At 36.9% G+C, this 17,368-nt stretch overlaps 1 protein-coding gene across 16 annotated transcripts in view; it reads right to left on the bottom strand.

Moving 5' to 3' along the window:
• The window catches only part of TERB1 (telomere repeat binding bouquet formation protein 1), a 46,244-nt gene that overhangs the window by 17,088 nt on the left and 11,788 nt on the right, over positions 1–17,368 (bottom strand). For 12 of the 16 annotated variants that reach the window (XM_047834764.1, XM_047834766.1, XM_047834774.1 and 9 more), the window contains 9 exons: positions 17,104–17,232; positions 14,340–14,471; positions 13,210–13,270; positions 13,003–13,118; positions 12,781–12,903; positions 5,198–5,350; positions 3,164–3,295; positions 2,441–2,566; positions 1,180–1,337 (listed from right to left, as the gene is read on the bottom strand). In XM_047834764.1, coding sequence (XP_047690720.1) covers positions 1,180–1,337; positions 2,441–2,566; positions 3,164–3,295; positions 5,198–5,350; positions 12,781–12,903; positions 13,003–13,118; positions 13,210–13,270; positions 14,340–14,471; positions 17,104–17,232 — 1,130 coding nt within the window. The remainder of the gene's footprint in view (positions 1–1,179; positions 1,338–2,440; positions 2,567–3,163; positions 3,296–5,197; positions 5,351–12,780; positions 12,904–13,002; positions 13,119–13,209; positions 13,271–14,339; positions 14,472–17,103; positions 17,233–17,368) is intronic. The other 4 variants (XM_047834770.1, XM_047834776.1, XM_047834778.1 and 1 more) reach the window with 2 other exon arrangements.

Raw genomic sequence — 17,368 nt, 5'->3', positions numbered from 1 at the left:
AAAATAAATAAACATTGAAAAAAAAATTAAAAAAAAAAAAAAAAAAGAAATTACTATACTATTATACTAAGTTGAGCACTATGCTTTTATTTTTAAAAATACATGCACAAAGGAGCACCTGGGTGGTTCAGTTGGTTGAGCATCCAACTTCAGCTCAGGTCATGATCTCCTGGCTCGTGAGTTTGAGCCCTCGCATGGAGCTCTCTGCTATCAGCACAGAGTCCACTTCAGATCCTCTGTCCCCCATTTTCTCTGTACCCCTCCTGTTTGTTCTCTCTCTCTCTCTCAAAAATAAATAAACATTTAAAAAAAATTTTGAGAGACACAGCATGAGTGAGCGAGGGGTAGAGAGAGAGAGGGAGAGAGAATCTCACGAGGTGCAGAGAGAGAGGGAGAGAGACTACAGAGCCCAAAGCAGGGCTTGAGCTCACACATGCGGGACTAGAACTCAAAAACCAAAAGATCATGACCTGAGACAAAGACGGGTGCTCACCCGACTGAACCACCCAGGCGCCCCATCAAAAATAAACATTTTTTAAAAGTACACACACACATTGGGGCGCCTGGGTGGCGCAGTTGGTTGAGCGTCCGACTTCAGCCAGGTCACGATCTCGCGGTCCGTGAGTTCGAGCCCCGCATCAGGCTCTGGGCTGACGGCTCAGAGCCTGGAGCCTGCTTCCGATTCTGTGTCTCCCTCTCTCTCTGCCCCTCCCCCGTTCATGCTCTGTCTCTCTCTGTCCCAAAAATAAATAAATGTTGAAAAAAAAAAAATTTTTTTAAAAAAGTACACACACAAAGACACAAATTGTACATACATAAAAAAATATAGAAACATGTATATGTGTGTATATATACATATGTACATATACATATATAAGAGGGAGAGATTACTTCTCCATCCTTTCTCTTTCTTGAACCCTTATTATACAGATGTTAGATCTCTATCTTCCGTGTCTCTTATTTTTTCAGTCATCATTTCCATTTCTTAAAAATCTTTTCTTTCTGTGCTCAAAGATGGTTACTCAAGTATCACTACTTAATTTTGAATTTAAAACCAATAAAACTTAAAAAATAACTTAGCAGGAAAAATATTTTACCCTCTAACCTCTACTGAAAAAACAAAACAAAACAAAAAACCTTGAAAAAAGTTCTATATTCTTTGAAACAAAAAAACCCCACCTCATTTCCTTCTCTTTCAAGCTGTTCTATTCTGTGTAGAATTTCCTTTGCTTTCTTCCAGTACTCTTCAAGATTCTTCTCTTTCATATTTATGTCTTCTAATTGTTTTTCATTCTCATCAAAAGAATATTCTCCTAGACTTAGACATAATTTTTCAGCTTCATAATATGGGAAAAAATAGTTAATTTATCCATTACTGGAAATTTTTTTTTTACCCTTTAAACGTAATTTTAACACTAAATACAGACAACCTCATGCCCCACACCCCCTTCTCTAAATTTGGCCCATCTAGGCTAAATTAACTGTCTAAATGGTATAGAAAATAAACACAAAGCAAGTGCTAGGCAGAGGCCCAAGCCCCGGTCATAAATTAGACTTTAATCTGCAGAGTTATAGGAGAAAGAGTATCATGAAAATATGTTATGCCAGATACACGAACACCCTCAGGTATATGGATACTGGTTTTAAAGTAGTTTTTTTTCAACAGCTTTCATAGAGTGGTTCCTTCCTATAATCTTTTAAGTTTTCTTTTTGCATTTTGCAGCAGCAATTTTTCTTCCATGAAGACTAATTCAATGGCCATTAATCCTTCAATGCATGCTCCCTCCTAACACAGGGTCTTTGTGCCTCACTGTTGCTCATACCTGAGACATTTGCCATAAAAAATTCCCTTCTTTGCACCTAGTTAATGCTATATATTCAGATCTCAGCTCAAGAATCACTTCTTCCAAAGCCTTTTCTGCTCCAAGTCTAAAACACAGTCTTTTGTTCTATGCTCTCTAAGCTCTATTGCTCCATCCATTCCTAGCCCTTAGGTTAATATATAACAATTCATTCATTTTTGAGATTATTAATGACTACCTGTTTATCTAGTTAAACTAAGCTCTATGAGTGCAGACTGTTGTTTCTTAATCATTGTATCCCTAAAACCTAGCAGAGGGCCTGGCAAATAAAAGGCACTCAGTTTTTAAAATAAATGAAATGTACTTTATAATTTAACCATAAGTCACCTGTAGACCTCAAGTTTAAGTCCTACAACTAAATTTGTCCACAATGCATAAAATAAGTAAATTCTCTATATTGTTGCTCTCTTCCAGATAGATTTTTAATATGATGAAACACTCTAGTCATGTCCAAATCATATACTCTGCTTTTCAAATGTAAGAAGAGCCTGGGGACCTGAAGGGGTTTGGCTCATTCAGCAGATACAAATTCCCTTTCATAAACTCTGGTATTTTTTTTAAAGTAACAATATACTTACTAATTTTTTTGCAATTGTGAAGCACAAAAGTGGCAGCTTTGTTTAGTTCCTCACTCTGTGATTCAGTTAAGGCTTGTATCATGAGTGGAAGCCCATTGTTTTTAAAAAGGTCATACTGATTTTCCTCTGGAAAATATATCAAAAATGAGAGTAGAAGATAGTAAATCCTAAGCAAGAGACAGCAAAGCAAGGAGAATGGAAAAGTGGAGCAGGGAGCAAAGAGGAGAGAAGAGATTGCAAGGAGAGAGAGCGAGGAATGTAGAGAGGGTTGGAAAAGAGGAAAATGGACAGAGAGAGAGCAGGAGAAGATTGGAAAGAGGGAGAAAAATGGAAGAGGAGGAGAAAAAAGAGAGTGATAAGTAGAGAAAGAAAGATAGGACTTTCAAAGGTTTTCAGTAAGGGAGAACAGGATTGGATCTGTGCAGCAGTGTCAGAGTGGATTGAAAAATGAAGATACGAGAGAGGGAACACAAGGAGAAATCTATTCCAATAACATTGGTGAAAGATGTTGAGGGGCTAAGGGCCTAAATTGGAACTGGGTAGAAAGGGATAAGGAAGAGTATGGATGAAGAAGGATGAAGAGCAAAATGACTAGCTTGGGGCCTGAATGACTTGGAGAAAGGCAGTACTCTTAAGCCTTTCACATGAAAATGAGGGAAAAAAACAAAAGTGGATTTCCATTCCACTGTTCTAATAAGCACACTGAATAAATTTCATACTTACCACAATCCTCTGTGCAATGACCAAGAGTAAGTATGATGCTAAATTTTTCTCCTGAATCCAGACTTTCATGAAGCAGTAATGTCAGAAGTTTTGAAACAATGTGATACTTGGATAGTATTACTCCAAAAGTAGCTATTAGTATAAAATAGAGGGAAAAAAGTATAAACTTCAAACTCATAACTATATATATATACTATATGTCAGATCTTACCCTGGGAGAATGATCTCATAACTATATAATATCTAATATTCATAGCTCATATAATATCTAATATGTATGTGTATGTGTATATAAATAAATACATTGTAATAATATGGTGATTTACATAGTCCTCATTAATCCCACTTCCCAAGATAGGGACAGTTTACTAAAGCCTATTTTATGAAGAATGGTTTCTTCTCAATTATCCTGCATAATGCTGTGAGTATGAAGTACTAATACTACCTCCCTAAAAGCTGAATATGCTTACTCTCACCTTATACACCTGTTCTTATCTAGATGGACTATAGACCTTCCTATGTAACTAACTCCTGCCCGTAACTGAAATACATTATTAACTGCCATGGTTCTAACGTTAATGACACAGTGAAGCATCCCTGAAGCTGTCACAGTGAGATATAACAAAATTCAAGAAGCTGCCATTTTGTTATACTTCTCCTAACACCATTTTTAACAGAGTTCACCCAGTGTCTAACAATATTGATATCAATAGTAAGGTTGTAAATTCTTCAAGGTACTAGGTCTTAATCATTTTTGTGTCTCTAGAGCTCACTAAGAGCCCAGCACATAGCAGGCCCTTAAAAGCTGATCTTTGGGAATGCAAGCTGGTGCAGCCACTCTGGAAAACAGTATGGAGTTTCCTCAAAAAAACTAAAAATAGAACTACCCTATGACCCAGCAATTGCACTACTAGGCATATATCCAAGGGATACAGGTGTGCTGTTTCAAAGGGACACATGCACCCCCATGTTTATAGCAGCACTATCAACAATAGCCAAAGTATGGGAAGAGCCCAATGTCCATCGATGGATGAATGGATAAAGAAGATGTGGTATATATGTACAATGGAGTATTACTTGGCAATCAAAAAGAATGAAATGTTGCCATTTGCAACTACGTGGATGGAACTGGAGGGCATCATGCTAAGTGAAATTAGTCAGAGAAAGACAAAAATCATATGATTTCACTCACATGAGGACTTTAAGAGACAAAACAGATGAACATAAGGGAAGGGAAACAAAAATAATATCAAAACAGGGAGGGGGACAAAACAGAAGAGACTCATAAATATGGAGAACAAACTGAGGGTTACTGGAGGGGTTGTGGGAGGGGGGATGGGCTAAATGGGTAAGGGGCATTAAGGAATCTACTCCTGAAATCATTGTGGCACTATATGCTAACTAATTTGGATGTATATTTAAAAAAATAAAAAATAAAACAAGTCAAAATAAAAAAAAAATAACTGATTTTTTAAAAATCACCTACTTATTTTTCAGTTTTTTGTGAATGTTAAAAGCATTGGTTATTACGGAGATTTACAGACTATCATTCCTCAGTGTCTGTACATGTGAGAAGCAGCCATGGGTTCAAGTCTGAGTCTGCCACACACTAGTTATGGTTGGGTAAGTCAGACCTCATACTTATTAGAAAGAGGCATAACTTAATTCTTTATATAATTTTTTAAAATCTATAAATTGGGTTTTCCATTCCTTATGTTTCCCAAATGTCCATTTCTAACTTAAAGTTTTTAACTTAATATTGCTCTTTTGTTGAAACAAAGGTTTAGAAATAACAGAATCTTATCTTGATTCTATCATTAGACAAAGTCGGAAGTCCTAGTTTTGAACCCTTAGGGAAGTCATAACCTTCATGGGAAAACAAGGAGTTGGACTAGATAAGTTTTAAGATTCCTCCCACATGTGAGAAACTGGAAGTCCAAACCATGTTTGTGTTCCATCTACCATTTCAACACGTACCATGTTGAATTCAAACAAAACGCAATTATATAAAAATTACTAAGCATGTTTACTCACGATTATCAGCAATACACGCATCCACTGTCTTTGTCACCACCACTGCAAGCTTAGCACTGGAAACAGTCTTGTGTGAATCAGATTCCAGTTGCACAAGAACTTGAGACAATACATCCAGTCCACCCACAGATATAAAGTATTTCTGAACAAATGCTTAAGGAATAAAGTAGCAAGACTATTAATATCGCAAACAAGTGTATGGTTCCATTCAATTAGTTTGCACTAAATATGACATTAACTTGACTTTTTCAAGTACTAAAAATCCCAAAATTAAAGAATGAAAAAATCTAATCTTTACCTTTAATCATAAAATAGGTCATTTACTTAAGAAATGCACTTTCAGGGGCGCCTGGGTGGCGCAGTCGGTTAAGCGTCCGACTTCAGCCGGTCACGATCTCGCGGTCCGTGAGTTCGAGCCCCGCGTCAGGCTCTGGGCTGATGGCTCAGAGCCTGGAGCCTGTTTCCGACTCTGTGTCTCCCTCTCTCTCTGCCCCTCCCCCGTTCATGCTCTGTCTCTCTCTGTCCCAAAAATGAATAAATGTTGAAAAAAAAATTAAAAAAAAAAAAGAAATGCACTTTCACATGGAACAACTACACACACAGTACAGTGTTTCTCATGTGTTAGATATCTTTCTTATTTAGCAAGAACTGGTGTATCTTGCAAGAATGGCATTAGTAAACTCAAGTCCTTCAACAGAGCTATGAAGAATAGATTAATTCATTTAGTGTGATATTGCAATTAGCAAGCTGCCTATTTTCTGAATTCCAACTTAACTCATTCCTTAGATTGCTTGAATCTACAAAGGGCAAAGTAATTTAACTATTCCAAAAGAACACATATTTTATCCATCTTATTTAAGCCTAATTGTTTTAGTTCTTAGAACATAAAATTATAACATATTATTGAGAGTCATAACAACTATTCCAAGCAAAGACTCAGTGAAAAATACATTTTTTAAAAGTCAAAGTGTCTTGTTCCCCCTTTGAAAATGATTCTGATGGGAAAGTATCCCATGGGTCTGTGTATTCAACGGTCTCTACAGCCCCTATCCCAGCAGTGGGCTTATAACAAATGGATACATGGATTAATGATTATAATTCTGCCATGAACCTTCTTCCCAGTATACCCTAGTACTACAAATTGAGCCAAGATGATTTAAACAAAAAAATTACTTTTTGTATTGTTCAACAAAACACAAAGATCTTAATCTAAAAAAACATCATGGTCAGAATTTTCTACATTTGGGAAAGGAACTGTTAGGAAATGTTATCAAAGGATAACCAAACATTTTCGATATTATGGAGACTCCAAAACAGGTTTCTTTACTGCAAAATATTTTCATTAAAAAAAATTCTTGAAAAAAGAAGTATTTTTATTTTTATATGTATTTGTTTTATGGGGGGAGAAGGAGAGAGAATGCATGCATGAACAGGGAAGAGGTGGGGGGAGGGGGGGGAAGAATCCCAAAGAGGATCTGCACCTGCAGCACAGACCTGACATGGGGCTCGAACCCACAAACCGTGAGATCATGACCTGAGCTGAAACCAAGAGTCAGACTCTTAACCAAATGAGTCACCCAAGTATCCCTAGGAAGTATTTTTAAATGCTTAAATGAAAATGGCACTGTATTACCATGATTTCTAGTTATGGCCCATGTAATAAAAATTTATAAACACAAGAACATCCTAGTCTACACTTGTATGCTGAATATTTCAAATTTCATCTTATATTTCATACCAGTTTGCTGACAGTAATGAGGTTCTAAAATTATTAGTCATCCAAGTTGACTCTTAGATAAAAAGGAAATGTCAAAGCATCATGGAGAGAATCCAATTTTTGGAATTATAGAGCTAAGTTCCTTTGCATGTGAAACATGACTATTTGCTTTAAATGTGTGAATACAGAAATATACCAACAACATGTGAGAAAGTTCTAGTTGCTCCACAACCTCATCAACATTTAATATTACTAGCCTTTCCCCTTTCAGCCATTGCAGTGAGTGTGTAGTGGTATCCTTTGGGTTTTAGTTTGGATTTCTCTAATAACAATAATTCTGAATATCTTTTCAAACATTTTTTCAATGCTTATGTATAATTCAATATTCATATCTCCTTTGGTGACATATCTGACCAAATCTTGCCTCTTTTTTTTAATCATTAGGTTGTTTTTTTGTCCTACTGATTTGTAAGAATTCTCTATTATATCTTAGGTGTAAGTTCTTTACCAGGCGTACATTTCACAGATATTTTCTCCCAGTCTATGGCTTTCCTTTTCAGCTTTTAATTTCAGTGAAGTCCAATTTATCATTTTCTCTTTAGTGGCTCATACTTTCTGTGTTCTAAGAAAGCTTTGTCTTCTCCCAAGTTATGAAGATTTGCTCCTATGTTTTCATCGAGAAGTTTTGAAGTTTTAGTTCTTACATTTAGGTCTATGGATCATTTCAGGTTCATTTTTGTATACAGTGTAAAATTAGGGTTGAGATTCATATTTTGTGTATGGATATCCACTCTTTCCAGCACCATTTGTTGAAAAGATTATCTTTTCCCACATGGAATTATTATGGCACCTTTGTAGAAAATCAACGACTATCTATGTATGGGTCTATATATGGGCTATTTTGCTGCATTGACCTAATATGTCTACACTTACATCAACGCCACACTTTCTTGATTATTGTATAATAAGTATTGAAATCAAGTTATATAAATCCCATAATTTTGACCTGTTTCAAAAAGTTTCGACTATCCTGGCCCTTTTGCATTTCCATGTAAATTTTAGAATCAGCTTGTCTGCCAATTTCTACAGCAATGCCTGCTGGTATTTTGATGGGGAATGTCTTGAATCAAGAAATGAAATTCAGAAGTGACATTCTAATAACACTGAGCATTACAATCCATGAGTGTAGGGTATCTCCCATTAACCTAGGTTTTCTTTATCTCAGCAAAGTTTCATATTTTTAAGCATATAGACATTGCACAGATTTCATTAAATTTATCCCTAGTTTTTTGTTTTTTTTTTTTTTTTTTTTTTTTTTTTTTAAGTAGGCTTCACACCCAGCATGGAGTCCAACTTCAGGCTCGAACTCACAATGCTGAGATCAAGCCCTGAGCTAAGATCAAGACTCAGATGCTCAACTGACTGAGCCACCTTGCTACTATTTAGAAATACAGTTTATTTCTGTATGTGACCTTGGATCCTACAACCATGCTAAAATCATTTATTCATTCCTACAACTTTATTTTCGATTCTTCAGACAATCGTGTCAGCTATGAATAAACACTGTATTTTCTTCTTCCTTTTCAATCTCTATGCGTTTTTACTTTCCTGCCTTATTTCACTGGCTGAAATACCCAGGAAAATCTTAAAGTAATGAGAGTGGCTATCATTTTTTTTTCCAATCTTGGCAGAGTGGGGAAGGAGGAGGGGATTAAGTTTTTCACCATTAAATACGCTAGCTGTAGTGTTTTGTAGAGGCCCTTTATCACATTGAGAAGTTCTGTCTATTCCTAGTTTACCAAAAGTTTTTGTCATAAATACATACTGAACTATGTAAAAGCTTTTCTTATATCTTTTTAGATCATCATATAGTTTTTCTTTTCTGTCATAGCCTGTGAAAATGGTGAATTTTCCAATGTTGAACCAATCTTACATTCCTAGGATAAATGCCACTTGGTCATAATATATTACCTTTTCTATATATTACTAGATTTAATATTTTTTATGTTAAAAGAATGTTTATTTATTTATTGAGAAAGACAGAGTGGTGGAGGGGCAGAGAGAGAGGGAGAGAGAGAAATCCCAAGCAGATTCTGCACTGCCAGTAAAGAGCATGATGCAGGACTTGACCTCACAAACCGTGAGATCACGATCTGAGCCAAAATCAAGAGGATGCTTAACCAACTGAGCTAACCAGGCACCCCAATGTTTTTTTAATTTTAATTTTTTTTATTTAAAAAATTATTTATTTATTAAATTTACATCCAAGTTAGTTAGCAGATAGTGCAACAGTGATTTCAGGAGTAGATTCCTTAATGCCCCTTACCCATTTGGCCCATCTCCCCCTCCCACAACCCCTCCGGTAACCCTGTTTGTTCTCTATATTTAAGAGTCACTTAGGCTTCATCCCCCCTCCCTGTTTTTATATTATTTTTGCTTCCCTTCCCCTATGTTCATCGGTTTTGTACCTTAAATTCCTCATATGAGTGAAGTCACATGATATTTGTCTTTCTCTGACTAATTTCGCTTAGCATAATACCCTCTAGTTCCATCCACGTAGGTGCAAATGGCAAGATTTCATTCATTTTGATTGCTGAGTAATACTCCATTGTATATATATACCACATCTTTTTTATCCATGTGTCCATCAATGGACATTTGAGCTCTTTCCATACTTTGGCTATTGTTGATAATGCTGCTATCAACATTGAGGTGCATGTGCCCCTTCGAAAGAGCATACCTGTGTCCCTTGGATAAATACCTAGTAGTGCAATTGCTGCATCATAGGGTAGTTCTTTTCTTAATTTTTTGAGAGACCTCCATACCATTTTCCAGAATGGCTGCACCAGTTTGCATTCCCAACAGCTGTGCAAAAGAGATCCTCTCTCTCTGCATCCTTGCCAATATCTGTGGTTGCCTGAGTTGTTAATGTTAGCCATTCTGACAGGTGTGAGGTGGTATCTCATTGTGGTTTTGATTTGTATCTCCCTGATGATGAATGATGTTGAGCATTTTTTCATGTGTCAGTTGGCCATCTGGATGTCTTCTTTGGAGAAGTGTCTATTCGTGTCTTTTGTCCATTTCTTCACTGGATTATTTGTTTTTTGGGTGTTGAGTTTGGTAAGTTCTTTATAGATTTTGGACACTAACCCTTTATCTGATATGTCATTTGCAAATATCTTCTCCCATTCTGTTGGTTGCCTTTTAGTTTTGCTGATTGTTCCCTTCACTGTGCAGAAGCTTGTTATTTTGATGAGGTCCCAATAGTTCATTTTTGCTTTTGTTTCCCTTACCTCTGGAGACATGTTGAGTAAGAAGTTGCTGCGGCCAAGATCAAAGAGGTTTTTGCCTGCTTTCTCCTCAAGGATTTTGATGGCTTCCTGTCTTTCATTTAGATCTTCCATCCATTTTGAGTTTATTTTTGTGTGTGGTATAACAAAGTGGTCCAGGTTCATTTTTCTGCATGTTGCTGTCCAGTTTTCGCAGCACCACTTGCTGAAGAGACTGTTTTTATTCCATTGGATATTCTTTCCTGCTTTGTCAAAGATCAGTTGGCCATACGTTTGTAGGTCCATTTCTGGGTACTCTATTCTGTTCCATTGATCTGAGTGTCTGTTTTTATGCCAGTACTATACTGTCTTGATGATTACAGCTTTGTAATATAGCTTGAAGTCCGTAAAAAAAAATTTTTTTTAAATAAGCTCTGTGCCCATCACGGGGTTTGAACTCATGACCCCAAGATCAAGAGTCACATGCTCTACCAACAGAGCCAGCCAGGCACCACTGATTTGTTAATATTTTCTTAAGGATGTTTGCATCTATGTTCATATATAGTCTTCTTGTAATGTCTTTTTCTTTTTTAAAAAAAAGTTTGTTTATTGGGGTGCCTGGATGGCTCAGTTGGTTAAGCGTATGACTTCAGCTCAGGTCATGATCTCACAGTTCATGGGTTTGAGCCCCGTGTCAGGCTCTGTGCTGACAGCTCAGGGCCTGGAGCCTGCTTCAGATTTCGTGCCTCCCTCCTCTCTCTGCCCCTCCCCCACTTGCTTTCTCTTAGTCTCTCAAAAATAAACATGTAAAAAAAATGTTTTTAAATATTTATTTATTTTGAGAGAGATAAAGTGCACAAATGGGAAAGGGCAGAGAGAGGGGGAGAGAGAATCCCAAGCAGTCTCCTCACTGTCAGCACAGAGCCTGACAAGGAGCTTGATCCCATGAACTATGAGATCATGACCTGAGCCAAAAACAAAAGTCGGACGCTTAACTGAATGAGCCACCCAGGCACCCCTCTTGTAATGTCTTTTTCAAGCTCTAGTGTGGGAATAATTCTGGCCTTTTAAAATGTGTTGGGAGGTATATCTTGTACTTCCATTTCCTGGCAATTAATGTAGATTTTTTTTTTTTCTCTAAATGTTTGGTATAATTCGCCAGTGAAGCCATCAGGGCCTGGAAATTCCTGTTTTAGGTTTTAAACTACATATTCAACTTCTTTAATACATACAATAATATTCAAATTATCTATTCTTTTTCATTTTAGAGAGAGAGCGCATGCACATGAGCAGGGAAGAGGGGCAGAGAGAGAATCTTAAGCAGGCTCCCAGGCTCAGCAGAGAGCCCAACACAGGGCTCAAACTCCAGACCCTGAGATCATGACCTGAGCCAAAATTAAGAGACAGACACTCAACTGACTGAGCCGCCCAGGTCCCCCTGGAAGGTATCTATTTCTTCTGAGCTGGTGTTTTTCAAAGAATTTGTCTAGTTCCTGTTGGTTGTCAAATTTAGTAGCAGAAAGTTGTTTCTATTATTCCTTTATTATCCTAATACCTGTTAAGATCTAGAGTGATGTCACTTCTTATTCATGATATTAGTAATTTGGGCCTTCTTTTTTTATTTTGTAGTTAGTCTGGCTAAAGGATCCGTTTATTGATCTTTTTAAAGAATCAGCTTTTGGCTTCACTGATTTTCCCCTGCTGTGTTATTTTTCTATTTCATTGGTTTCTGATATTCTCTTTATTATTTCCTTCTTTGAGTTAAACTTGGTTTATTTTCTAGTTTCTTAGGTGGAAACAAATATAAATTGATTTGAGACCTTTCTTCTTTCCTTATGCAAACTATAGTGCGAAAAATTTCCTTCCAAACGCTGCTTTTGCAGCAACCCAGTTTTTTTTTTAAGTTTATTTATTTATTTTTGAGAGAGAGAGAGAGAAGGTGCACGAGCATGAGTGGGGGAGAGGCAGAGACAGAGGGAGAGAATCCCAAGGAGGATCCATACTAGTGGGGATCAAATTCATGAACCATAAGATCATGACCTAAGCTGAAATCAAGAGTTGGCACTTAACCGACTCAGCCACCCAGGTGCCCCACAGCAACCCAGTTTTTTCATGTTGTGTTTTCATTATCATTCAGTTAAAAACATTTCTAATTTCTTTATCATTTATTTTTTTCTACTCATGGTTTTGTGGTTATTCTTGTTTTTGGTCTTTGTTTTAGCATGGACTTGTTTAATTTTCAGATATTTGGGACTTTTCTAGATGTTTGATTTTTATTCATTTATAATTTAATTCTATTTAGTCAGAGAACACCCTCTGTCGGGTTTTAGTTTTGCTGTCTAGTTGTTCTGTTTTATGAGGCTATCTGTGGAGATTCAAAACTATGCTGCTACCTCCAGTTTCCCAATCATCTTCCTAACAATGTCTCCTTTCAAGATTTTCCCATCTGCAGTAGTCTAAATGCATTCAAAATGACCCAACTTACTATAATAAAATTATTCCATTAATTCAATTAATTCAATAATTAACTCAATAGGTTTCTGTTATGTTTTGAAATATGTTTCTTCAAGTGTAACTAGACATTAATGAATACTTACTGTTATTTGCAAGAGTAAGCCCAATAAATGAGCAAACAGGGCGAATTACCTCAGGTGTGATGCAATTTATTAGCCAGTCATTAGCATGTGGAAAAAGTGAACAGCAAAGCATCTGATTTTCATCTGAAAGAAGACAAAGTCACTTGTGTTTTAATATATTTGGAAAACATCAATTCATTTGTTTTTATTTTATTTTAATATTTAAATATTTGAGATAATTACCATTTTGAGGATTGTTGACACAGACACATAAAGTACTACACACTGAAGACCATAACTGATAACTCTGGAAAACATTTTTATCTGACAAATTCAACTCATATTTTGAAAGAACTGTCCTATTTGGTTAAAAAAAAAAAGAAGCAAATTAATACAAATGAGTTAAAGTCTTAAGTAGTGAATAATAACAAGAAATTTATATTTGCTTACCTGAACAACTGTGTCAGAACTGTGATACAACCTGTTTCTCTCACAAGTGTCTGTCCAGTCCCTTAAAAAAACAGCCATATTAGCACACAAATATGACTTTTGCTTATAAACAATTTTGTAGAGGGGCGCCTGGGTGGCTCAGTCGGTTAAGCGTCCGACTTCGGCTCAGGTCATGATCTCATGGTCCGTGACTTCGAGCCTCGCGTCGGGCTCTGTGCTGACAGCTCAGAGCCTGGAGCCTGTTTCGGATTCTATGTCTCCCTCTCTCTGACCCTCCCCTGTTCATGCTCTGTCTCTCTCTGTCTCAAAAATAAATAAATGTTAAAAAAAAAATTTAAAAAAAAATTTTTGTAGAAATGAAAAACATTTAAGTAATATTTCTAATAAATAACTTTTAATCACTTTAAAGTAGTACTAAGTATAACAGAGAATTACAGTAGATAAAAATCTGTAATCACAATTATTATGGAAAATACATTACCTATGCTTATAGAATGACAGCATTCAAATTTCCTCCAAAAAAGAAACAAAATTTTAGCCACAAGCTACATGAAATTTTAGGCCATTGTTGGCTGATATAGTAAACACTGTAACTAAATGGCTAATTCAGTGGAAAATCAAACTAATCATCAAATGTCTCTCTTTTACTTTTAAAGCTGTTCTTTTTTTAATGTTATTTAAGTAACACAAATCACTTTACTATTTATTAAAATTAATAAATATCAAACAATATATGCTATTCTCTTTTCTTTAAAGCTAGTAGTTCTCAGGGGCACCTGGGTGGTTCAGTCAGTTGAGTATCTGACTTTGGCTCAGGTCATGATTTCTCAGTCCGTGAGTTCGGGCCCCGTGTCGGGTTCTGTGCTGACAGCTCAGAGCCCAGGGCCTGCTTTGGATTTTGTCTTCCTCTCTCTCTGCCCTTCCCCTGCTCACACTCTGTTCTTTCTGTCTCTTAAAAATAAATAAACGTTAAAAAAATTAAAAATAAATAAATAAATAAATAAATAAATAAATAAAGCTGGTAGTTCTCGGAAGTTAGTGAGATTTTTTAAAAGACACTGATATAAAAGGAACAACTATTTCAATTTATTATTTTTAAATGTTTCTGCAACATACAAGAATGTACTTACTATTATTTGAAACCAGCACCAATATGACATAGACAGACATTCTTTTCAAATTTGTGTTTGAATCATTATTAGATAAGAACCAAGTTAAGTCTTCAAACAATTCTGAAGTGCACAAAGTCTGCTGACAGTAAACTGAAAAATAAAAAAAATATAATTTCAATTTCTATGCATTAGCACAAGTTTTAAAGTATGCTAAACAAAATATAAAGTTGCCGACTGGGTGGCTCGGCCAGTTGAGCGTCTGACTTCAGCTCAGGTCGTGATCTCACAGCTCATGCGTTTGAGCCCTGTGTCGGGCTCTGTGCTGAGAGCTCAGAGCCTGGAGCCTGCTTCAGATTCTGTGTCTCCCTCTCTCTCCTCCCCTAACCCACTCACATTCTGTCTCTGTCTCTCGCAAAAATAAATAAATCTTTTTTTTTTTTAATTTAAAAAAAAATTTTTTTTAATGTTTATTTATTTTTGAGACAGAGAGAGACAGAGCACGAACGGGGGAGGGTCAGAGAGAGAGGGAGCCATAGAATCTGAAGCAGGCTCCAGGCTCTGAGCTGTCAGCACAGAGCCCAACGCGGGGCTCGAACTCACGGACCGTGAGATCATGACCTGAGCTGAAGTCGGACGCCCAACCGACTGAGCCACCCAGGCGCCCCAAAATAAATAAATCATTAAAAAAAATTTTTTTTAGAAGGCAATATCTTAATCAGAAGTATACTTGATTGAGGTGCTACAACATGTGCATAATCCCTTAGAATTTCTAATAAAAACCTAACTAAAAAAAAAATTAAAACATAAAAAAAAATTTAAGATGAGTAAGTAACAAAACATAGCAAGAGAAAACTTTTAGAAAATTCATAAACCTGCTTTAGAAAATAGAGACAAATGATACTTGTGCTATTAAGGACTTTCTAAAAATAAAAATATCTTTCCAAAAAGCAAACATGATACCTGACAGTAGGTGTGTGTATATGTGTTATGTGTGTGTGTGTGTGTGTGTGCGTTATAATAATGCAATAAACAGAACTTTCAAAAAATAATTTGAGGGGTGCCTGGGTGGCTCAGTCAGTTAAGCATCCGACTTTGGCTCAGGTCATGAACTCATGGTTCGTGGGTTTGAGTCCCGCATTGGGCTCTGTGCTGACAGTGTGGTGCCTGGAGCCTGCCTCAGATTCTGAGTCTCCCTCTCTCTCTTCCCTCCCCCACTCATGCTCTCTCTCAAAAATAAATAAACATTAAAAAAATTTTGTTTGAATAATAATTTGAGGGGGCACCTGGCTGGCTCAGTCTGAAGAGCATGTGATCCTTGATCTTGGGGTTGTGAGTTTGAGGGTGTATAAATTATTAAAAAAATAAACTTAAAAAAAAAAATCTTGGGGCGCCTGGGTGGCGCAGTCGGTTAAGTGTCCGACTTCAGCCAGGTCACGATCTCGCGGTCCGGGAGTTCGAGCCCCGCGTCGGGCTCTGGGCTGATGGCTCAGAGCCTGGAGCCTGTTTCCGATTCTGTGTCTCCCTCTCTCTCTGCCCCTCCCCCGTTCATGCTCTGTCTCTCTCTTTCCCAAAAATAAATAAAAACGTTGAAAAAAAAATTTCAAAAAAAAATAAAATCTTTAAAAAGGTAATAATTTGAACACAGAGGTATAATTAGTATTTGATCCAGTATTTAGAACCAGCTATTGGACATTCTCTCAAAGGCAAAGACAATGCCTTATTTATCCCAATGACTAGCACATAGCTTGGTTCTTACCAAATGATGAAGAAATATTTAATGGATGAAAATTTAAGGATAGAAAGTTGTTTGACAAACTAAAACTTTAGATTCAACTTCATCTTGGCTATACTACAGAAAAATGTTTTGACCAACATGAATTTCTATACCCAGAGTATATTTTTCTGTACACAAGATGTTGTAGATTATCTTCGTCTTTTGATTCAAGTACTTAGATATATAATGAACTTAATAGAAAAATCAAAGATACATATATGCATATGCAAATTCATGAAGTACAAATAGTAGCTTAAATCAATGGGAAAAAGATCTGTTTTTAACGTTTATTTATTTTTTGAGAGAGAGACAGACAGAGCATGAGTGGGGGAGGGGCAGAGAGAGAGAAAGAGAGAGAGAAACAATCTGAAGCAGTCTCCAGGATCTGAGCTGTCACCGCAGAGCCCGACATGGGGCTTGAACTCATGAACCGCGAGATCATGACCTGAGCTAAAGTCAGACACTTAACCGACTGAGCCACTCAGATACCCCGAAGTTTCTTTATTTAAAGAGAGACAGAGTGGGGCGCCTGGGTGGCGCAGTCGGTTAAGCGTCCGACTTCAGCCAGGTCACGATCTCGCGGTCCGTGAGTTCGAGCCCCGCGTCGGGCTCTGGGCTGATGGCTCAGAGCCTGGAGCCTGTTTCCGATTCTGTGTCTCCCTCTCTCTCTGCCCCTCCCCCGTTCATGCTCTGTCTCTCTCTGTCCCAAAAATAAATAAACGTTGAAAAAAAAATTTAAAAAAAAAATAAAGAGAGACAGAGAGAAAGAATGCATGTGGGGGAGGGGACAGAGAGAGGGAGAGAGAGAGAATCCCAAGGAGACTCCACACTGTCAGTGCAGAGCCCAATGCAGGGCTCAAACTCAGGAACTAGGAGATGATGACCTGAGCCAAAGTTGGATGCTTAACCAACTGAACCACCCAGGCACCCCTAAAATTACTTTTTAGTAGTCTGTTAAAATATAACACGATGCTTGAAGGATAACGAAAAAAAGTTTTCATATTTTACCATTTTGTTCTGCAACAGCTCCTAATGTATATAAGGCTGCTTCTTTTACCATGCTATGTTCACTTGACTTTGCAAGATTTCTTACAAACATCAAACCACCAATTTCTCGAAAGTAAACACCTGCATTACCTACAAGATGTGCAGACAAAACAGAACATAAATGATACTATGATTCTTTTAAGGAGAAAATAAATCACATGAATATAGTAACATAACAAGTAGAGTGAGTTGAAGAAAAAGAGCTATGCATATTTCATATTTCAAA

The sequence above is a fragment of the Prionailurus viverrinus genome, chromosome E2 (assembly GCF_022837055.1).
Source record: "Prionailurus viverrinus isolate Anna chromosome E2, UM_Priviv_1.0, whole genome shotgun sequence".
NCBI classification, from domain to species: domain Eukaryota; kingdom Metazoa; phylum Chordata; class Mammalia; order Carnivora; family Felidae; genus Prionailurus; species Prionailurus viverrinus.
Note: the sequence above shows the minus strand (reverse complement) of the source record. Positions and strands in the feature narration are given on the sequence as shown.